Source organism: Anopheles darlingi, chromosome 3 (genome assembly GCF_943734745.1).
Source record: "Anopheles darlingi chromosome 3, idAnoDarlMG_H_01, whole genome shotgun sequence".
In the NCBI taxonomy this organism is placed as follows: Eukaryota; Metazoa; Arthropoda; class Insecta; order Diptera; family Culicidae; genus Anopheles; species Anopheles darlingi.
Window position 1 is genome coordinate 57,763,681 of NC_064875.1, and position 23,141 is coordinate 57,786,821.

Consider the following 23,141-nt stretch of genomic DNA (forward strand, 5'->3'; position numbering starts at 1 on the left):
ATGCTTCGACATTGATTGCCGTAATTTTTTTCCATCATGTCCATCCTCGTATGCCGTTTTGGGTATCATTCGCACAATTTTTCGTAGGCATTAGATAAGGCATTTATTCATTCGTTTTTGTTTTGTTTCCATTCATGTGTCATGCATTGAAACGTTAAGCACACTCAGATGATCAGCTACGATTCCGATTGGAATTGGGGATCATTCTTTTCTGTTTTGGATTGTCTTCTCTTGCCACTCGTCGCTAGAGATCCTTAAGCTTTAAGGCCAAGATTCCAGCGTTATGGGGCACCGGTCATTATTAAACTTGTTCTTGCCTTCTACGAATGTGGCCTCCTTTCACGCTCACAGGGGTCCGTTGGTGATTAATCTCACGGTAGGTTTATCCGGGAGCTACTTTCAAACTGCGAGTGAGCACGAGCGTTATTGCATTCCTCTCTCGTTTTGCCAACACGTACTTGCTGAATGTAATTCCATACGATTAGAAATATCTGTCCAAAATACTCCTTCAATAATTCCCTGTTTTGGATTTTTTAAAAAGAACCGAAAAAAATAACGGATACTACCTTGCACGAAAGCTTAAAAGTTGTGCGCAATCTTGCGTGCGATGTAGAAAATTGTACCGAAACTTGCGCGAAAGTCATTTGCTCGAAAGAGTGCTCGACATCGAGCAGTTTGGGATTGGGCCGAGCGGTTACTTAGCAAAGCTCAGCAGTTACTCAGGGAAGCTCGCAAATTCTTGTTCAGCACCATCTAGTATCCTTTTCATTTCCTCGTTCGAACTGCACTCGAGTTTGGCGTCCCTGCATACATTTAGTTAGGTTAGGTGCATCGCCTATTGTTCATTCCTCACCATACGCTTCGTAGGTATTGTTCGTGTTTCGTTTACTAAATTCGTAATGTAATACAAAGTTGTACTGCAGCACTGCGAAATGCATGCCGGTTGTGGGATATTTAGCTTCGTTACAATTTCATTTTCCAGCCACGTCCAAGGTGCCTGCACGTCACGTTGGGAGCACGTCGTTAATTCATTTTTATCCCCTTCTTCCCACATTCGTTCTACAGATGAAGAGCAGTACACGATCTACAACTCGCTGAACGGAACGAGTGCCGCCGTCCTGCCAAATCTCGCCTCATCCGCCGCCACCGCACCAAATAGTAATAGCATAGCGAACAACAATGTGCCTTTATCGCAATCGGCCCAGCAAATCAGCAGCCTGTCAGGTGGTGGTAGTGGTGGTGGCGGCATCGGTGGTGGCAGCGGCCACGGTGGACTGAGCGTTGGTGGTACACCGGTCGGGGCCCTCAATCTGTCCGCCATCCTGAACGGTGGCGGCGGTCCCGGTTCGATCCCAGGTCAATTGGTTACCGGCAATCCTGGCATGGCGTCCGGGCACGGACCGAGCCACGTTATCGGTGCAAACATGATCGGTGGCAGTACCGCGGGCAGTGCGCTGGCCAGCATACTGACCGGTGGTGGTGTTAGTATAGGTGGTAGTAATCAGCAGCAACAGCAGCAGCACCAACAACAGCAGCAGCAGCAGCATCAGCAACAGCATCAACAGCAAGGAATGGTGCTAATGTCGTCCGGACTGGCTCACTCCCAGTCCGCACACCAGATCGGCCAACCTGCACCACCACCGACGGGCCTGATGCACGGTCAGCTTGCACCGCATCAGGCGCTCCAGCAGCAGCTGCAGCAGCACTTTGCCAATGTAGCCGCTAACGCCAGTGCCAACATAAATCAAGGTAAGTGCACAATCGGTTTTTCCATTCCCCTCTATTTTTTTCGCTTTTTTTGTTGTTTGATCTTATATCTCGTGGATATACGCGGCCGCTAGTACCCGAATAGATTGGTTAGTGAGGTTGATTTTTACTTGGAAGCAACAGACGGAGTGTAAGAGAGAATTCCAAAGTCAAAGGCACAAACACACATGTGCCACGTTGGTAGCTGGAGTAGAGTTAACCGAACGCCAGATACTTGGACGCCGTTTCGCGCGGTCGTGCATACAGGAGCGCGATGCTTCACCGCTCCACAAAACAACACACATTCCTGGCGCAAACAGCTGCTGCTCCGCGCCGCTGCTTCTCTGCTCTCGGACGGAGTATGTCCACTAATTTTTCACATTTTTCATCTGCCTCCGGTCGCGATGTTCAGTGCGAGAGGAGCCGCCTGTGGAATGGAGTAGCATTCTTTGGGTTACCTACCTTCTTTTCCTCTCCTCGCACGTGACCCAGCGTGTCGGGGAGTTTTTTTTTCGGGTGGGTTGGTTGTAAAATATGCAAAAAACATGTTGCTTCGTATGTTTGCCGTGTGGCCGTTGAATGCTTTTGAAGGTTGAGATTTGTTTCTCTTTTAGTTTTTGTTCTGTGCCGCCGTGCGCGCACACACACACACATGGTGCTGCTATTCTGCCAGCAATTCCTCGCGGTAGACAGACGCGTGACATTGTGAGAGGCAGCGATCCATTAATATTTGAGATCCATCGAAGGCCAAAAAACCAAACCAGCACGTAACCTAGTTTCAACCTTTGTGCTCCCTGTGGTTGGCGTTTGGCATCTCCTTACAACCGCTCACTAATGGTCGTTGGGTTTAAGAATGGAATTCTTCTGCAAATCATTGACCTATTTCAATTTAAAGTAAAACTCAGTTCAAAAAGGTACCACGGTGCACTAACGAAGTATCTTTTCAATTCCTCGCGAAAAAGGGGGAAAAATTCTGGCCATGGCGCCACATTCACCAAAACTCCGCTCTCGGTTCTGCTGGCTGGAACCACGACATGGAAAACTCTTTCCCTCCATCCATCCATCCATCCATGAAATGTGTTTTCATTCTTTGATGCTGCTTTATGAATTCCGCGGCTGCTTTTTTACTCCCTTTGCAACACAAAACTCGTTGGAAGGGGGCTGTTTGTGCACAAAGTCGCCACGAACGTGAACCCTTGCTACCAGCACCAGGCGCCTCCATCCGAAAGTGCATTCATCGTCGTCGTCGTCGTCGTCGTCATCGTGGTCGTCGCCAGGCGGTCTCACTCATCCCAATGCATCTCAACACTACCACCAGTGCCAGAAAAGGCGTGCTCGTTTTAGGAGGAGGTCCGATGGTGATAAGTATTCAAATTTCCTTCACGACGCACGCTGCACGCGGGTGTGCGTGGTGAGTGACTCAGAACTCATTCGCTGTTTCGCGCCCGTGAGCACACACAGGGATGCTGTTCCACCGTTTGAGGAACTGAGAATTGGTGGGCGAGCCTCACTGACCTATACCCCGTTCACTGGGAGGCGTCGCAACGCCTCGTATTCTTGGGATCAATCCTGAAGTGCAGTTGCGAGACTCCCGGACGGACTGTGTTCCACTTTTGGGCTACGATGCTCGGTATGCTGCTCACCATTGCGCGCTAGAGGGCTGTGTTGGTGAGATGACTGTTAGATACACTCCAGCCGACTGCACCGTGTACATGTGTTTGTGCACTGCACTGCACAAATTAGAATGCAATTTTGTTGCTTCAAGCACCACCACGGCACACTTCAAGGGGACTGTTCCGGAAGACTGCGTCTCTGGTGCACACTTGGCGCATGTTTTTAGTAGCTCCAAAGGGACCATAATGTTTGGCTTGAAAACCATTTCCCCCTCGTGATATTCCTCTAGCTACGTAGCTCGTAGCTACGAAACTAACTGAACTACTTCCCTGTCTCTCCATCTGCGACCACACTCGAGCGCTGGTATTTACAGACGCCGTTCGATCTGATTTCGCGGCGCGATTCACGCTGCGCGATAAGATAAAACGGGGAGCGCAGACAGCGCCTCTCGCACACTCGCCCAATGATCTCTTATCTGTTTTTCAGTTTTATAACGACAAACGCGGTGCGGTGCGACCGATGAGTGTCCACTATTTGCTATGCTCTTGAGGGGATCCCGATCGTTTCTTAGAAGGTGGCGCAGAGGTTGTTTCCGACGGCTTCAATATTATTCCATTCCGAGTGAACCCAATTCCACTGGACGGTTGTGGTGTACCGGAAGCTTGTACAATGTTTGGTAATGATGCAAACGGAGCTGGATAATGATTGAGTGGACCGATTTGATGATACTACCTTTCCACTTTGGAATCTCACTTCTTCACGTGCTCGAGCCATTACCACTTCAAAGGACACCAGAACAACCTTCGTTTTTGCTTAGCTCGCTGTGGCCGGAAGACAAACCGATAAGTTAGTGACACGTCGATACGATAATGGAGCCAAGCGTAATGGCAAACGGGCGTTCGGGGGCATCATATTTATGGTGATTATAAATACGATCAAAGCCAAAATCGTTCGCATATTCGCATCCCGTTGCTGCTCGCGCGTTGTTGCTCACGTTCTGCGTGCTGCGTTGTTGAATAAATATGAATGTTTATACTATGCATATACCCTGCCTAGCACAATGGACACTGTGGTTGATGTTTGGGAGGGGGATGGCACAGAGTTGTCTTGCTCTTGTTGCCTGTGTTTCGCATAAACATAATTCCCGAGGGAAAAGATTTTTGGTAGGTTATAAATTGTGGACCCCGAGGAAAAAAATGAAAACATCTCGAATAGTAGAAACCTTTCCGGGGGTGGGTTTGGGTTGGTGTAAACATGAATTTCGTGCTTCTGCTTTACCCAATCGCACGCGCCATCGTTCAAGATTCATGTGTTCGGAGGTCGCTTGGAGTGGAGCAAAGATTCTTGTGGTCCCCTTTATCCCATCTATCTATCTTTTTCGGAAAGGATAAAAAGCGTTTAAAATGTGAAATTCTAGCACATGTGTGTGTGTGTAGGTCTCCTCACCTGCGCTCCTTCATCATGGATGTTTCTTGTGCTGTGGAGCGATTCCCAGTGAAATGTTAAGCAACATAATCCTTCGATTTAGAAACCACACTCTGACGTGGAATGTGTATGATCAACGAATCGATTTTCAGACAACCTGCCAGTGTCTGCGGCTTTGTTTGCACGCTTCAAAGATGAAGAAGAGAACTACACGATTAACTCATCTACCAAGCACCATCTTTTGGTTTGTTAATATCACCATTGGGCGTGAACTTGAACCAGTTTGCGGTTGTTGTTAGTGCGCTCGGATGTGTAACGTGCCCGATATGAGTGTGTACGTAACGAATTGATGACGACAAACGGCGGTGGTACGCGATAAGACGCGAACGTCTCAGCCACACAACCGCACACCGTCCGCAGTAATTCAATGGGATGGAATGTATAATCTGTCGCGATTAGAACGCGTTCTTCGAACTAGCGAACGAACGCAGCGCACCGTATGATAAAGGTAATCAGCGCGGTAACACGGTCCCCCTTTAAGCGATGATGCAAGGCCAAACAATGCAACCGAGGGGTGAGAGATTGAGCCGCAGCCGCAGCAGCAGCAGCAGCAGCAGCAACAGTGCGTACCTATTGGTTGGTTGAGACAACCGCTTGGTCCATTCAAAGTCCAATATAGGGGTACAGTCTATTGTAAAGAGAAGAACTTGGCAACGAAATGGGGGTAGAGCGAAGGGAATGAGCTCATTCTGCGTTCCCTATCAAGGGGCTATCCTCAAGAGTAACACTGGAAGAGTCTTCTCGTCGTTTTGAGTTGATTTTGATTTGATTTACGTTATGATGATGGGGTTAGATACGCTGCTATGTTGCGTCTCCCCATTTGCTGTCAGCCTTCCTCTTTGTGCAAGGAGACACAAATCTCCTTGGTCTCCTTTATTGCATCAATTGCAGACCAGAGAGGGAGAGAGTGCTCCACACAGCAAATGCGTTCAAATTCATTCCCTCGAGCTGCTTGTCCGCGTGCCGCTTCCTTACTTCCAAGGAAGCCCAAGGAAAGGAAGATACGCTTCACACAAACACACCCCCACATACAGACTCATTTTGTATTTATTCTGCGCGCGCGCCCCCGTCTCTGTGTGTCTACCGGCAACACGAACCGAAGCACAAGCAGCACAACAAAAACACAAACCTCTACCAGACGAGTTCACCAATACTATCAACCGATGCCCGATTATTATACATATCACATCGTGTCTGTACACACGCACACACAGGCCTAGCGCGGCGCACACATACGTCCTCGAGAAACTCCGTGGTGATGGAGGAATATTGTCCCCCCCTCGGGTGCTCTCTTGGTTCCGATCTGGTCCGGTCTGGTCTGGTCGGTCACTAGACAGCGGCCATTCGTGCCGTTCGTATCGTGTTGTCGTGCCGTTTTCTCGGGGTCGCGCTGCTTGTCCGTTCCCTTCGCCGTTCACGCGCTGCTCGTGGTACCACCCACCCACCTCTGTCTGTCTCCTCACCCATCGAGTTCTCCTGTCGCGCGTCCCGCGTCCCGCGTCCCCGCCTTTCGATTCTGGCGTCTCTTGTCCCTGACGCGCGCGTTTGTGTGTGCTGTAAGTGAGTGAGTGTCCCTTGGGAGGGAGAGCGGAGGGTTTGTGTGTGTGTTCCGTCGGTTTCTAGGAGCCAGGAGCAGCCAACCTGCCGTGCCGTGCCGTGCCGTGCCTAGGCATTAATGGTGATGGTATAGTGAATGGTGGCGCTGGCGGTGGGGTAGTAGAGTCGACACTGGAGGAACGTTAGGCCGCCAACTCTGGGAACCAGAGGATGTCCGTCGACAAATGTTGTGTTTAAAGCGGAGCGACGCATATCACCCCAATAGTCCGTGCGCTAGACGGCGTGGGTCGTCGAGCATTTCAAAGTGATGGCAATTTTGCTCTCTTCGTTGTCGTCGTCATGGTCATTGTCGTCAGAAGCAATTCAATTGGGCAGCTCAAGCAACTCAACCGGATGTAGTTCGCAAAAGTGTTACAAGGGAAAAATGAAATGTTACGTTTTGTGTGCCTGAGTAAGAGAGTGTGTGTGTGAAAGAGAGAAACGAAAGGTGCAGGGAACAACTTACTTACTCACCCTTCCTTAGTGGCGTTGTACGGTCCAATATTTTATGAGTATATTAACTTGGGAATCCTCGTGTGCCCGAGCACAAGAAGAAAGAGTTACAACACTTTTTTTTACAATTCGGGGGGTGTGTGCGCGCGCGTGTATGTGTGTTGAGTAGTCCTTCGTTCCTCTTATACCTTGCTGTGCTGTGCTTGCAAAATGTCCTTTCTTGATGAACCCTTTTCCAACACCTTCAGTACAGCGATTGGACATTTCCAGAGAAGCACCGCGAGAGTTGTCGCATTTGATTGTGTGAATCCTTGCGTCCAAGATTTGTTTTCATTTTTTTTCTATCTTGCTTGCCGATGTTTTGACTACAAGTTTTCCATTAAGAAGTTCTGAAGTTTTATGGAAAGCCGTGAAAAAGAATCAAAGAATTGGGAATCTGGATGATTTACGCAGCTTTCCAAGAACAGAGGATAAACAAGTAAATTCGTCGCGATAATACCTCCACTCCTTCGTACCATCACGATAATGAATGCGATCGATGATGGCGCTCGATTGTCCGCAACAGCTGTAGAGAAACGAAAGGAAGCAGCCACTGACGCGAACTCCTACGATTACAGGTGCACACAACGAACACGGTGTCTTGGTGAAACGGTTGAATTCAAGAAATCCGAGAACTGTTACTGGAAACCCCTCGCAATTATCGACCCAAAGGGCCGACCAACCTCTGGGGATCAGCGTTGAGGGAATGGGGAAAAGAAAATCCCACCTTTCGGTCCTTTTGCAGCAATTCCAATCACGACGGTCCCGGGACACGGCGATGATATAACAGGACAACACGACGGCGTACCGGCGGTCACCGACATTCTTCCCCCACCTCGTCTTGCCACCGCGGAATGTTTGGAGTGCAAAACTTGCAAAGGATTTTCCTTATGCAAGCCGCCACACAGCGGGCGTGCATTCCATGGCATGGCTTCCTTGATTCCGATTCATCGAGCGAGCGAGCGAGCACCACAGGGCACGTAATCGAGTGGAAAACGCAACCAGCTGGACTGGACTTTTCTGTCTGCCGTGTATTAGCACCACGATGCACATTTTCATTCCCAAAGATGACGACGCACGGATCAGATTGCGCTTATTGGTATGGAGCTCTCTCATGGTTGCTGCTCCTTGCTCTTTGCTGGTTCGGGCAATGTTGTGCTGTAATAAGCGCACAGAGTTCCCTAGCGCTGGCTTGAAGTGTATTTTGATTCTTCGCAAGCAGAGCAGCGGCGTTGCGTGGTGGTGGTGGTGGTCAGCACCACGGAAAGTGGTGCTTTGGGAATAGGAATGACCTTGTAGATGGATGGCGGTAGATGGGAGGGACGGCGAAATGCATTAGTAACTAGCCGGGAAAGTTGTGTGCGAATATATACTACGCCAAAATCGACGTGACGACGGTCCTCTGGTAGTGTTTGTGAGCACTTGCGATGCTTTAAATATTTAATGTTTTGCGCGTCCTTAGAATGTTCTGTCCCTTTTCGGTTGGAAGGAGTCCTGACCTGACCTAAGGGACCTGGACCTTCAAGGAGAAAAGGTCCTGGGTGTATTGTCCTGTTTATATCTGCTGCCCTTAAATGCTGCTTACAGATTATTTGAAGAAAGAACACCAACCTTATGGTACCTTGCTCTAGCTGATTAATAGCGAGCCAGCGAAGGTGTGACCCGCCGATTGTGCGCGACCTTCTCCTCCCTTCTACCCTTGACCATGGTAATGAGCCAATAGGTTGCGGGGTTTGGGGGTTATCAAATGCAAAATTCGTCGTCCGAATTCATCGGAAATGCGGAACGACCGGAGGGTGTAGCGTTATTTGTTATTTTTAGGCAGCGAGCGAGCAAAAAACGCCCCACGACGGTGTGTACATGCTGCTGTGCACACCTCGAAAGCATATTACAGCGCGCCCGCAAGACGCACGCTCGATGAGTTGCTCGAGAAACTCACAAAAATTCAAAACGAAACGGAATGACCGCGGGGCAGACCGGCCAGATTCATGACCGTGGTCGTAGTGGCCTTCCCACAAAAAGAAGTGTAATGTGTAACGTCGGAAGAACAAGTGGCATGATGCGTATGGCATACGGAGCCGGGCTTTTTAATGGGCTAAAAATATTTCTTTATTTGCTGCAAACTGCAGCAAAATCGGTTCGTTGATGAGGGTGAGGTTAGGACGCTGTTTAGAACTGACTCTGCGGCGCGATGCGGAAATGTAAAGCGAGCTACATTCGCTCGGAAAGTGCAACATTTTTGACGTTGCGTGTTTGACCTCGAGGCGACGGGCTGTTGCACATTCACCCTTGCACCCCTGTGAGAGCTAATATGAAATGATGTTTAGTTGGTTTAGTTGTATTTACCTTAAATAGCAGCTCGATGCGCAGTGTGTGTGGATGTGTGTCTGCAAACTCTGCAAACCCCAGCCCTACGAAGCCACTTGGCACCGGTCCTTGGACTGTCTAGTGTGTTAGCATTGTACTATCCAGTGCTTCGAATGTGAACGATTGGCCGTTACCGGCATTGGAGTGTTTGTAGAAAGCGAAATCAAACAAAGCTCGACCTCCATTATCCTTCTTCTTCTGCTGCTGCTGCTGTTAGCTTTTAGAAAGGTAGTACGCCTTTCTCCTTTATCCTTCCTGGACGAACTTGTCGCAACGATTGACATTGTTGTGGGGTGTCCGCAGTGTCCGGGGAGTAGTGCACTATGGGACGTTGAAGTGATAGCGGTGATATTCATTCCCCCTTCTGATCATTAGCATAAACGGGCGTCAACGTCAGACGGTCTCCGACACCGGATAGTGCTCGCTCGCCGGGTGACTAATGATGCGCAATGATGTGGAGACTCCCCAACCAGGGAGAGCGTTCCTTTGTCGCAGGACCACTCCAGTGTTACTCCATTTTCTTCCTTGGCGCCCGCGTCTCCTCCCAACAAAACCCTAGAAGTGGCGTCTCGATGGAACTGGCATCTGGAGCAATTGTTTGAACGCTGACGCTAAACGGCCGCTGACAGTTTGTCAATAATTTATACCATTTTGGAATGCCGTAGTGGGCGAGGGATGGTCACGTGACGCGGACGCTACCATGCGTCTCCATCTCCGTTTTCTGCAGCACTCCAACCAATCCCAGGTTTTATTATTAAATTGAGCGAAATTTGAAGCGCAAAACAGAAGAAGGGACGCAGCGCAGCCACCAGCGTAATAATCGTAAAAGTCGGCCAGTGTAAATGGCCAGCGCGCCACCAGTGAGTGCGCCCAGCAACCGTCGATCATCTCGCATAAGTGTGTGGACATCAAACACTTGTTAGATGCAGAGCGATGAGGTTATGTCCTCGGATGTTATAACGTGCGCTACTCGTTGCACGGTTTAGTGTTCGCTTAAGCGCACTTGTTGACTTGCCTGCCACACGTACACACACCCCGACACACACACAGCCCAGTGAGCGAACGACTTCCGTTCCGGTGGCATCGTTTTCATAAATTCCAAAACCAATTTCAAACGAGGCGCTGCTTGGGTTGCCAGCTATGCTCGAGCTGGTCTGCAGCACCCTCCCTGGCCCACTTTTAAATGCCACATCTATACCGAGAGAGAGAGAGAGAGAGAGAGGGTAACTGATGGGCGCGAGGCCATCCGGCATCGCGCGTTTGGCCACTAAACTTTATGGATGTCGCCAGTTGCGCCCCGGTCCGAACGAAGGAACGTGTTGAACCACGAGACGCAACACACGGTCAGTGAATGAAGGAGAAGGAGAGAAATAGAGAAAGACAGACAGAGAGAGAAGGAGAGAGAGAGCATGTTCGGCATGATCGAGCGAATTGCTGCATGCCTGACTGACTGACTGACTGACTGGCTGGCGCTGCGGGATTACCAGGGCACAGTGACCAACACCAGCACCATCAGCATAGAGCCATCGAGTTGAGTCGAGTGTAACTCCCGCCACGGCCACGCCAGGAGGTGCTTCGGGGAGAGGGGTGAGTGGGTTCCGTCGGTTGGCATTTCATTTTCCTCATGAGAAATGGAAAAAAAAGCTGGAAAGTAAGAAACGGAGCGAAAAAGTGGAAGAATTCCACAAGACGCGAGCACACGTACACGTATGTACCAAGCGGCACACACAGACACAGAAAGGGGGCACAGAATGAATGCCAACAAGGGTTACAACATGGTTTGCATGCTTGTGCTTCATGTTCTTCTTCATTTTCGTCAGTGAAACGATATAAATCACCTCACGGTGTTCTCGCTGGCCTCGGTGGCCACACTGTGGAAACACCGGAACGAGAGGCCTCTGTGGACCGTTCTTCGCGTCACTCTCGAAGTGCGCTCTAAATACAATTCAATTATGCATTGCCGCAACAACTTACAAGCAACTCCCACAAACCCACACACACACACGCGCGCACATGTGCGCTGTAGAGCGATGCATTGCAATCATTTCGAGTTTTGAATTCCATTTTTCAGTCCTCGCTCCATCATATTTCTCAAAGAGATTCTCACGTAAGTCTGCTGTCGCTCTTCATTCCGTTGCGAAGCCTTCGAGATGCAGAATTTCCGGGGGATTCAGAAAACTGGGGAGCGAATGGAGAGGAATGTCCTATGGAATGTGTGGTGTGCGTCATTGGCACGGATTTCGCTGGACAGTTTGAGCGTTCTGTGTCCACAAGATTTTTTTATTCCAATGACATTTGCAGCCCGTTTGGTTTTTGTAGGAATAGAATGTTGAGAGGCTGTTACGAGGATCCTCTTGAAGCTTAATTCACCGGTTTAAGAGCTAATGGCAAGCGTTACGGGCTACCGCAATCGATTAATAGTTTTCCCCCCCTACATCATTCACTCACCGCTTTTATCGGGAAAATCCATTTCGGTTTTTGCAGAGAAAGGCTGACAATGAGAACAAATAAGCAAATAAGGCATGGGGAGGGGGGAGGTGTGCTGTATGCGAATCGAGACGAATTTCGCGACCATTAATGGCAGCAGTGGGGCGATGATTGATTTTATGTCATTTGAATTGCTTCTATCGTTCGGCATTGACGCGTTCTGTTCTTTATGTCCGTCAGCGACACAGTCACCAAAGCGCCGCTCAATCAGCTTGGCATAAAACAAATGTCATCAGCATCATCATCATCATCATCATTGGAGCAGGGTCCTAATTGACATCAACTTCGCTTCGCTCCAAACTACTCCGGGTTGTTGTTCCCATGTCCTGCTCCCATACTGTTGCGATTGGACAGGTTATGCCGGGGGATCAGAGGGATCTCTGTCAGGAATGATGAAAGCTTTACGATGTTTCCGAAACCTTTTGTTAAGCTCTCTCCTCCCCGCTCTGCTGTCTATGCCGGTGTTGCCGGAACATTATGGAACTAATTAAAATGGTAAATTAATATCGTTCACTGGATGAACTTAATTTAGTCGCACACCAAAAGAAAGGATCCCAAAATACAAAACACCGACGTTCATTCCTCACAAGTGAAAGTAGATCATCATTAAAGGCGTGTCTGCGGGCATAAAGCATCCCTCCTAGCAGGCACAATATTAATGTGTTCCTCCCGTTGTGGTACCGGTGCCTTCAATCTTTTGACAGCTTCCCAAAAGTCCCATCCCCTAGTCTGGACCTGTCAGGTTGCATCAGAACCCTGTGCGCCTGCCAGTGTCGAAGTCGAAATTACCGTTTTATTGACCTTTACCTTTCGGTCGGAGTAGTATCGAAAGGCCATCAGAAGGCCAATCAGGGCAGAGGGGGTTGGGGTGGGTTAGCTAACGTGATTGGCGTCGGCCCCCCGGTTTTATGTATTCCGCCCTGTCCGCGCACAAAAATGCGGAAAGATTTTATCGCGAACCAACCAACGCCTGATCGGACTGATCCCCTATGCCCAGGCCAGGTGCGCGAATCCTTGTTGCGGTCGCTGGTCGCTGATGCAGATGATGACAAGGAAGAAACGGAAACCCGGAAAGAAGCCCTACAACATCCTGGCGACCATATAATCACGCCGTGGTTCACGCCACGTTCGTCTGGTGTTTGCCAGGACAAGCGCTGCGATAGGCATGGCATGGCATGGCATGGTCTGGTGGCTTGTCAGCACACTGGCACTGGCCGGCTGGTCATCGAAGATACATCGATGTGTAGCGCGCGTATTGATTGGATGGAGGGTATGGTGTCCCATTCGCCGAACCGCAGTATGTGAATGTTGTGTTACCGATGTGTGTTTGTCACTGTGGTGACCGTGTTGACCATGTTCCAGGACCCCATTTGCACCTCACACCCTCTCGGTGTACCGGTGTAGCACCGGCTTTTGTCGTCGTCGTCGCCGTCGTTGCTACACGATTTCCGTGTATTTATGAGATTTAACGGCGCGGGGCAGACGACAGCGAACGAGCGTGCGAGGTGTTTTATGGAGCTCCACATGCAGTCGTTTTCAATTTAGTGACCACCACTGGGCTGGACAGTGTGCTACCGGCTACCGGTGTGTAATGCAGGCAATAAAGCTGCGTTAGAGAGTTACTCCATGAACTCCATGAACTCTGCACGCTTAGCAGCAAATCGGGCGTCTGTTAAGCAATCACTTAGAGAGTATACAATGCTTACAGAGCAGAAGCTACTTCAAGATTCCCATAAATATTCCCTTGATAAACTCTTCCTTTTAAACGAACGAGCCGCTTTCACCTGGTAACTGTTTTAAACGCCGACAGCTTCCAGTTAATACTCTAGCGGTTATAGCACTGTGTGTGTGTGTATATTTAGCTTTAATTTAAGTTAATTTAATTTAATGGCACCGTGATCGTCGGATGGTGGTGTTCCATAGGGACAGAACACACCGGTTGGTGGTAACGGGCAACCGTAAGGATAATTTAAATAATTGCTCTTAACATCGTTAGCAGTTTGTAAACACTGTTTTGGCCACCGGCACCACGCCGTGACCCAGAAATTGGACAAATGTCGCCCCGAAGAACCCCGAAGAAAGCGACAGAGAGAGAGAACAGCTTGTTGCGAGTTTCGCTACTGATAATTCGCCTTCTAACTGCTTAATCACATTAGTGTGTAAGCTTCTGGTGGCTTCACTCTTCTAGGAAGGGTTCACAACCGACAGCCAGCCTTTCTTTGTTGCGGTAGGAAATGAAATGTTTAAATCGCGATCGCGACGCTCGACACACGGGTAGGGCTTCCCGGACAACTTTTTGCAAAGTGGGCAACTGTCGAGTTCCAATGTTACATAACTCGCGAATTTTGGGGGCGCTGGCCCAAAATTTGCCACCGGAGTCACTATCGCTTGTCCATTCGAAAGGAACCGGTCCGGAAGAGCAGGTTCCAAAAATAAGCTCGATACTATATCGATTTTTGTCCTTTGCGGTTTATCAAAAGCGACGAACAGCATGAAGATGCCGGAAATGAATTCCGTTTTTATATCTAGACCATCCTGTCCACCTCCAGGAGTGTTGGAGGAAGAGAAAGCGCGCGCGCGAGAGAGAGAGAGAGTGCGAGTTATGCAAAATATTCATCGTCATGTGTTTGGCGAGTGTAGTGTCCCCGTTAAAGATGCTGTGAGGTTTCAAGCGCTCAGCACCATGTATTTGGATAGGTTTTTTTTCCTTTTCCTACTTCTACCACCTCACTAGACACCATCACACTTAAGGGATGGGCACTAGCAAGCCCTAAATGAAGGCCCAATAAATGCGAAACCACGACATCATCATCGACTTCGATGGTTGGAGCTTCGTAGAGCATAGCGCGCATCGTAGCTTCCGGGGAGCTTAGGTTCACACTGCACCGATTGTGTGGTCGTTGTGGGTGTGAGAGACAGAAGCAGAAAGTAGGATATGAAAAATAATCACCAACCCTAGGCCTCATCCGCCGCGGTGGTTGTTCTGGAATTAATGTTGCGAGGTGAAAGATTAGTTCTCTCCAAAATCTCCCTGAGCTGCTGCTGCTGCTGCTGTGTTGGCACATTTCTCTAGCGCAGCACAAGGATACGGTCGTTCCGTAACGGCCGTTCTAGGAATCGGATTTGTAAACGAGGACGCGCTGGGGCTTGCCAACATACACACACACACACACAAAACTGGAACGCTGCTCCGAATTGTGTCGTGTACGCCACAAATCATCGTTTTCCCAATGGTTCACCATTCTTCTGCTTCGTCGTTGTCGGTGCGTTGTCCTTCGCCTCCTCGAGGATGGGATATGGTTTTTGGGTTTCAAATTTCGGTGCGCAAATGTGTGGACCCTTTCTGCGCTGCGACCCAGCATTAGGGAATGTTCGAGCTAGGGCCAGGTAGGGAATGCTGAATTTGCCACTTTCCAATTTTGATGACGGCGTCGCTATCGGCGCGCCGTGTTTGTTTGCTCCCCTGCCTCTCGGGGTCAAATGTCGAATTGGAATGAGCGAACCACCGGATATTTGGTTTCGAACTCGTAAAAGGATCTGCGGTTAAGGGCGGTCACGGTGAGGGTGGTCGACGCGGGTGGTCAATCGATTGCCAATGGAACGCTCGAACGCCTAAAAGAGTCGTCGGTGGTCGGCCATCCGGTAATCGACCGGTGGACATGGACAATTATAGACAGTCCGAACGGCGGAATGTGGACCGGAACATCCCGAGAGTTCCCCCCCTCGCCAACAACACAGCGTTGGTTCGTGAGGATTATGTTTGATCAAATTTCTGCAATTTAAGGAGTGTTTCCGCTCCAACAACACCATTACCATTAAATGCTTCTCCCCTCGGCGGTTGGCGGACACTTTTGTCCCCGTAAAATCGGTCATTGCTTCTAATGAAGAAGCGACAAAGCTATAGAACGAACACTAATACCGAGACCAAGGTCCATAACGTGCAGCGATTATCGTTAAGCACCCCGTAGGCTCGCGGCCGCTAGGAAGAAAGCAAACTCAACTGTTGTGCATCGGTGCTCCGGGGCTTCGACCGCGTTGGGCATGTGTGTGAGAGCATAAAAACGAGGCAAAAGAAGCAGAACAAGAAGACATCACATCGGTAACAAGAACCCGAAATACCTCAGCGGTGTGTGCTGAGGAAGAATTTGTGTCTATTGTTTCATTAATTGATGTTGGCCAAAGTTTTCTTCCATACATTCCCGGGTTCGCAGCAACTCGAGAGAAGCCCTGTGGTGGTGGTGGTGACACCGGTGGCTCGTCGCTTTGTTGAAACAAGTGTGATTACGGTTTCGGTCGCTTTGCACACTTTCTTCCGATTGGACCCGGCTGTTATCGGCCGCGTATCGATCGTTTGCTCGATGCTCGGAAATTGGAAACTTTTTAATGACTTTCGCGGCAATCCTTCGCCTAATGCTTAATGCTTTAATGAGATAAAAGGGAAAAGTTTGCTCGAAAAAAAAGGGATTGATGAGCCGTATAGGTATCGAGTTCCTTTATCTAAAACCATATAAGCCTTTTTCTTAAGCGCCAATTGGCGGACAGGAGCGCGTGTCAAACCAATCAAAACAGCAGCAGCAGTTCTTCCCATCTCTTAACCAACCAGCGAACGTAATTTAATCGCTCAACAGCAGCAGCAGCAATAGCAGCAGCACCCCCGTCCGCTTATCGAGCTGAAAATGTTTGTAAATTAATTCACGCTCGCTGCTACAGTAATTTTCCGTGACATAGCCCCCGTCCGTTGGGAAAATTATGGAAAGAAAAATGAGTTGCCCATCATTTACGGTTTGACGTGACTTTATCATCCGCCAGCCAGCCCGTCAGCAGCGGTTATTATGATCACCATGATGCTCGTTGACATTATTATCATCAAGCATGAGACGACGAGCATGGAGCATGGGTACGACCAGAAACAAGATTACCAACCGATGATGTCACAAGATCGACAGCACCGCCGCGCGGTCCGACCCGGTTTAAAGAAGGCCTCTCCGATGGCCTCTCACCGGAGTAGCACTCACCGAGAAGGTGACGCTGTCCGTGACGCTGAGTGGCGCGCCTCCATTCGCATATCCTTTCGTTGTGTTTACAAAAAGCAATTATTATACCAGTTTGGCCGCCAGGCTGGTGGTGGTAGTGTGAGTGTGCACTTTCTGGCACCACTTGCTTGTATTTGTGCATATACTAACCGCTAACACTGGCCTCTATCCGGCGAGTGTGGCTGATCATGCGCAGAACGAACCGACACAAATACACCCACAGCACGACGGTACCTCGAAGCGTTTTGGTGTGTTAGTGCTGTTCGTCGCCTTAATGTTGTCAGGATGTGCGGCGACTGTGTTTGGTAGTATTTGCGCCAATGTTGCGTGCCGGCATGCTGCAAGAGCACAAACACACCGCGCGTCTCGGGCCACCCCCGTTCTCCTTCTTCCTTTTGTTGCGGGAGGGATGGAACGCACGCACCCCTCGCACCGCTTATGGTGTATTGGTGCGCCGGTGGACTGAAGAAGTGCATCTGATTCGCGAGGTGAATTGCTGAGGAAATTTATTTATTGTGTGGATGTGTTTGTGTGTGTGTGTATGTGTATGCGTCTCCATTCATTGCTTCGCTGTTCTCTATATGGGCGCCTAGAGTCCCCGAGTTACCGAGAAAATGCTGAAGCCAAAGGCGGAATTGACGCCTTTGAATCGAGTTCGAGTGTCCGCTTTATGGCAAAATTCAATCAAGGCAAGTGTGATGATGTTCCCCGATGGGCGAGGAGTCACCTAGTAAAGCAGCCGGCAAGCAAGTTAAAACGGAAAATACATGTTTTGTGGACCGGGATCTGCGAGAAAATGAAATGAAATGACCGATTTATTCAAAGAAAGCTAGCTAGAGAAGCATTTCCTCTTTCCATCCGTCGTTGAACTCCGGAACAGGATCGCTGGCTACGACAACCTGGTGCTGAAAGGTGGAAAGGCCTAACAACAGGCATCCATATCCCGTGCAGTACCCGTCAGGGGATTTTCAATTTAGGTTGAGCACGCCATCCGCGCCGAATGCAAAGTCTCGGTCTCGGTTGTGTTTTCCCTTTGTTTTCCGTACGTCACGTCCACCGAGAGCGACTCTGCACGCGCAACAGAACCAGCCTACCTCCCCATCTCCATTTTCTCTCGTATCCCCTCTCTCCTCTGCTAACAATAGATAATTGTTAGCGTTATGAATATGCTTGCACCCTTTTTACGAACACGCGATGTTGTATACGCACACTACTGCTAGGAGGGCCCCCCTCGGGTGGGGTGCGAAAGTATTCTTAAAAACAAAAAAATAAGGAACAAACTCACGCGCGCACGCACGCACACACACAGAGGAACACCAACAATTGCTAGCGCCCCCCCCCCCCCCGGGGAGAGCAGTGCACCGTAAAAGCTACATAAATCACAAAAATGGAGGCCTCGCCATAGCGGAGGAGGACGCGATGCCAAAGGATGACTTGTGCCCGGTTTGTGCTGGAGGAAAATAGGGCCCCGATACCACCACTTACCCCTATAAGGGGAGTGCTATGCATGTCTGCCTCCTCTCTCTGTCGTCATTCAACAAACCCTAGGAACTGTTCGCATGTTCTGTTCCGCGTTGCCTTGCTTGGTGCGTTCTCGGTACTCCTAGCTCCGAAAGCGATGGAGAAATAAGTGAAAAATGGGGCACCAAACTGTCTGATTTCCCTGCCTGAGCAGCGCACTAATGGACTTTCTAGCCGCCGACTATCCTCTTTTGTGCGTGTGAGTGTATCGTCATGGTTGTTCCTTTTTCATTAAACCAGACCCCACCCCCAGAGAGAGAGAGCGTGTGTGTACAGAAGATTGTGTGGCAGTTAGTTAGTGCGTGTGTGTGTATGTGTCGCAACGTGGCAGTGACAACAGAAATCAACTCGTCGAAACGCGCGTCGTGACGGTGCAAGGATTCCGTCAAACAATCGGAAACAGAAACAAAAGTGTCCATCACCACCAGCATCGAGAACAGCATCATCTCATCATCTCTCTGTGTTCTCCTGCAAATGGGAGTGTCTTCGTCCTTCTCATCATTATCATCAGCATGTGAACGTAACGCAAAGTGCATCCACCACCATTCGATGCACCACTGTCGCTGCCAGTCAGGAAGTGAGGAAGAAAACTGAGGCAGGCGGCAGGCAGGGTGACCCGTGTGATGATGATGAAGAAGCTTTTGTGTGTGTGTTTTCCGTTCCGTGTGCTGCTCCATTATTACTGCTGCTTGTGTTGACACGCTCCAGAGACAACATGTGCTCCGTTCGCGCGCGCTGTTTTCTTCTGTCCCAGAATAGAAGCATAGAAATGCAAACTCTCGCGAAAGTAATTGCGCCCAGTTTTATGCCCCATCGTAGCGTCTTCCACGGCGATTCCTTTTCGTAAAGTGTGGATTTGATGCACGAAACTCTCTCGGATTGCCTTCAGAATGCAATCGGTACGATTTGCCGTTGTGTTTACGTTCATTCTGGAGTGAGAGAACATGATGATTAATACGATCGGTCAGTGCCACTAGTGTGCACTCAGCAGACGAAGTCAGTCAGTGGCCAGTGTGATCGCGATCTAACATATCATCAAGATTTAAAGGCCATCGAAAGTGTGTACATTACGACGAATCGGGGTTTGAAGTGCGTTAGAAACATGAGCTTATCACTTCGAACACCATTCAACGAGTTATTCGCACCACCGCCTCGGTACCACCGAAGCAGCAGCAGCAACAGCACATCGAGAAGGCTAGTGATACGCTACCAGTAGCAGAGCAGAGCGTCTGGACTGGCTGGCCGCGCGAACCGGAGAGTGTGTGGATGTTTGTGGAGAGATGAGAGTTATCACCGTGCGAAGTGTTCTGCTCCAACGACACCATTCGTGGGCAACCACCTTTCGGATACTCCATCCCATCATCGCTTATCATCACAACGAACAGGAAGCACAGAAGCAGGAGAAGAAGAAGAAGGAAGAAAAAGAGGACAAGGAGGACAGCGGCAGCAGCAGCAGTAGCAACGGACGGCCTAAGCTAACGAACGACGACGACAAAGGAGCAACACCATACTGGGCTGCTGCTTCTCCTTCACCTTCACACGGTTGTGGTTTTGCGTCGCGTAATTTTAACCCCCTACCCCACGATTCGACCGACGGATTTCGGTCGTTTAATGTGATATCATCCTTGGCGTACCAGCAGCCGTTTTAACGCCCAGCAGCATTAGCCCGGCGGTCCCGACGGAGGCGACGTCTATCGGTTGCTAGCGGAAACGCAGAGGACTCCACTACAAACAACCGGCCTCGTGACTATCGCTGGTCAATCATACTCTGCTCCAATGATGGGATACATCATGGGTTGTGCTTGTTTCAAAGGTGAGCACCAAGAAGGCGCGCGTGATGGAAGAGGAAGAAGAAGGAGCAGCAGCAGAGACACGATAAGATTCCGAACGTGTACGTAGCTGGACCCGCGATAGAGATTCGCGCATAAAACCACATGTTTTCGCTTGGAATGAACCCCGCGCGATACAAAGTAAATCAATCTCGTCAACTCTCTCTCCCTCGCTAGTCTGCACATCTGTCAAGCTTTGTGCCATAGCCGGTAAAGGAGAGGTGGCTTGAAGTGGAGTGTAGCGTTGGTCATATCGCTTGCAATAGCTTTCATCGGATCGCGCTTGCCAAGCTGATTGGGAGCGGCGGCATCGTGCATCGACTGGCATCATTAATCTTTCTTCTTCTGCTGCCCCGATCAAACCCAGTTCCACCGGTCCGGACCATCGGCACCGGAAAAGCTTTGAGGTCTGGGCTAGCCACCACACAGGAAATGATGTCGGTTTCCGTGCGGCAGTGTCCGTGTATGTTAGACTCCACTCACTGCGGCTCAGGGCAGGCCAGTGATGGCCATCTGCCTCCTGTTTCCTTTCGCCCGCCAGCAATTCTATTGCTTTTCCCCGCAGATAAATTGTTTGTTTGGCTCTCACGATTGACCCCTTTTGGTTTTTGTTCTGCTCCTGCTGCTGATTGATTGGTTGACAAACGGTTGACACGAGGCTGTGGATGCGTTTTCCGGAATTTCGATTGTAGATTCATTCGGTTTCGTTGTGCAAGCTGCTAGCGTGCCGAGAGTGATTTGTATTCCTCGTCGTACTCGTCGTCGTCGTCGTCGTGCACGTCGTCGTTGGTATATTTGTTTTTTTTTTTTGTATGCCAATCAGAATAAGCAAACGTGTTGTTTTTGGCTATGAAAAATGGGGGAATAGATAGAATGGTTTATCTCGTTTATCGAATCGATTTGCACCCATTCGCTTTGCCATTCGCTCGATAATCTTTGTTCTCGTCGATCCGTGTGCCCGGAGCGGAGGTTGAATGAAGGTAAAATGAAGACAATTTGGGAAACATTTTTGCCATTCTTTTCGGTGGAAATATTTCCATATTTCCGTTCTCTTCAATTCAGAATCTCATGTTGCAATCCGTCGGCCACGATCACACCTTCGGCGTGTCACCTGACGGGTTTTATTGATTGATTTCATGAATTAGAATTGGCCCCCTTTCGTTGTTGCGTTTATGACGATCACGACGGCATCAGCAGCACGCCCTTTATACACCATCCTTGTATTCACAGTAGAAGTCGGGCTTGCAGCGATCGTACGAAATGCGCGCGTATTTTTTGGAGCAGTAACATCCGGGTGTGCAGGGTAGGTTGCAAGGCTCCGTGTTGTTTTTGTTGGCGCACGTTGTCTCACAGAGCTTGTTGATGCACTTGTACTCCTCACCATACTTGCAGGCTGTAGATGAAAAAAAAAAACATGCATATACCAAAGCATACCGTGGTTATTACGTGGCGTTCAATTACTTACAGATGGCATTGACCGACACAAAGACGGTGTAGATGGTTGCCAGCAGGACAAAGAAGCTCAGTACCGCTCTCATGGCTGGTGTGGTTTTCGGTTCAATCGTACGAGTGAGAATGGTTCGCCCGTTGCCAAATCCGCCGATATTTAGATCCGGTTCGAGCAGCTGCGGCTCACTTGTGCAAACAGGGGGGCCGCATGTGCCCGAACGGGCGGATCTTCCACGAGGTACGTGGCAAGGTAGGATACCAAGTACTTCTAGCCGTTCAATGGCCCCGCGGCACCATGCGGCAGATTCGCGATATCAATTGGAAAACGTTTCTTTTTTTTTGCACTGCTTTGTTCAAAATTCTTCCATTGTTAGGGCGGCTAGAATACGTATCGTGCAATTGGTATAAGATGTTGAAACTGAACCCCCCCTGGTTTCAAGGATAACTGAATTTACTCAGCTGTTGCCTCGGTCCGATCGGCTGCGTTGGGTTGCCGGAACCGTGAAATCCGGGGCCACGTACTAGCTCTTCTGCGCAGAGCAGCGTTAATGGTAAAATCGTAAAGATGTACCTTGATCGCTTACCCAGCAAGACTCCAAATCATGCTCAACTAAAGTTGAAGTTCGACAGAGTCTAGTGCGACATGCGACAAGGAAAAAAAGGTTGCTGCATCAAATAATCGTACCGCATACGGTTAGGCAGCTTTTCGAGTTTCCAAACTTATCTGTGCCTTGGCCTGTATTGCTTTCGATTGCACGTGGCCCAAGCTTGATACACGGTGGCATGATGCAGCGTTTTGCCCGTGTTTATTCAACTGATCGACAGACAGTTACTTGAAAACGTGAGCGAAATCGCTTCAAAATTGGTCCACTTTCGCACCTCCACCTCCGAAAAACAAGTGTAAAACGTTGCCAGTTTCCTCTGCTGTACAGTACAGCCAAAATATTTGTCCCCACAACATGGCGCTTCATTCGGGAAAGCTGCTTTTCGTGCTAGCTCTGGTCTGGGGGCTGTGCTGCTGGTCGTTGACTACTGGACAAAGTACTCGATCCCAAGGTAATTAAACAGCTTTTGAGCACGTTTCCTAACAACCGCGATTCGATTCGATTCGATTCCTTTCATTTCATCAGCGAACAGTACTATCCTCAGTGCGATCTGTCCGGGACCGAACGAGCAGTACACCGACTGTGGTCCAGTGTGTGGCGATCGGTTCTGTAACAATGTGCATGATGCCTCCGTGCACTGTGTGAAATCCTGCGGTTCAGGATGCTACTGCGATCCGGGGTACGCGCGCAACAAGGGCTACAAGTGCATCGCATCGTACCTGTGCCCTAACTTTGGCTAACACCATCCCACCCCTCTTCGGCAGCTAATGTCCAGCTGCCCGACCCAACGATGCATGAAATGGTGAAAACAAGGAAATGGAAATCGAAAAACAAAAACCTGGTCGTGGTCTATGTTTGCGCTAATATTGTTTTATTTCGTCTTTCCGATTCGCACATTCGTCCACGCTTAGCTGGTC

General features: G+C 49.5%; 2 protein-coding genes across 6 annotated transcripts in view; one reads left to right on the forward strand and one right to left on the reverse strand.

The window, feature by feature from the left end:
* The window catches only part of LOC125957600 (phosphatase and actin regulator 1), a 118,002-nt gene that overhangs the window by 42,125 nt on the left and 52,736 nt on the right, over positions 1-23,141 (forward strand). For all 5 annotated transcript variants that reach the window (XM_049690425.1, XM_049690426.1, XM_049690424.1 and 2 more), the window contains one exon: positions 1,066-1,749. In XM_049690425.1, coding sequence (XP_049546382.1) covers positions 1,066-1,749 — 684 coding nt within the window. The remainder of the gene's footprint in view (positions 1-1,065; positions 1,750-23,141) is intronic.
* LOC125957627 (venom serine protease inhibitor-like) lies at positions 21,242-21,726 on the reverse strand. Its single transcript, XM_049690471.1, has 2 exons — positions 21,636-21,726; positions 21,242-21,563 (listed from the first exon to the last, which is right to left on the reverse strand). The coding sequence occupies exons 1-2, from the start codon at positions 21,706-21,708 to the stop codon at positions 21,376-21,378; spliced, it is 261 nt and encodes an 86-aa protein (XP_049546428.1). The 5' UTR covers positions 21,709-21,726; the 3' UTR covers positions 21,242-21,375.

Coding starts and splice junctions, on each gene's coding strand:
- LOC125957627 (XM_049690471.1), bottom strand. CDS start 21,708: ATGAGAGCGGTACTGAGCTTCTTTGTCCTGCTGGCAACCATCTACACC. Junction 21,564..21,635: donor TGTGTCGGTCAATGCCATCT/GTAAGTAATTGA, acceptor TTTCATCTACAG/CCTGCAAGTATGGTGAGGAG.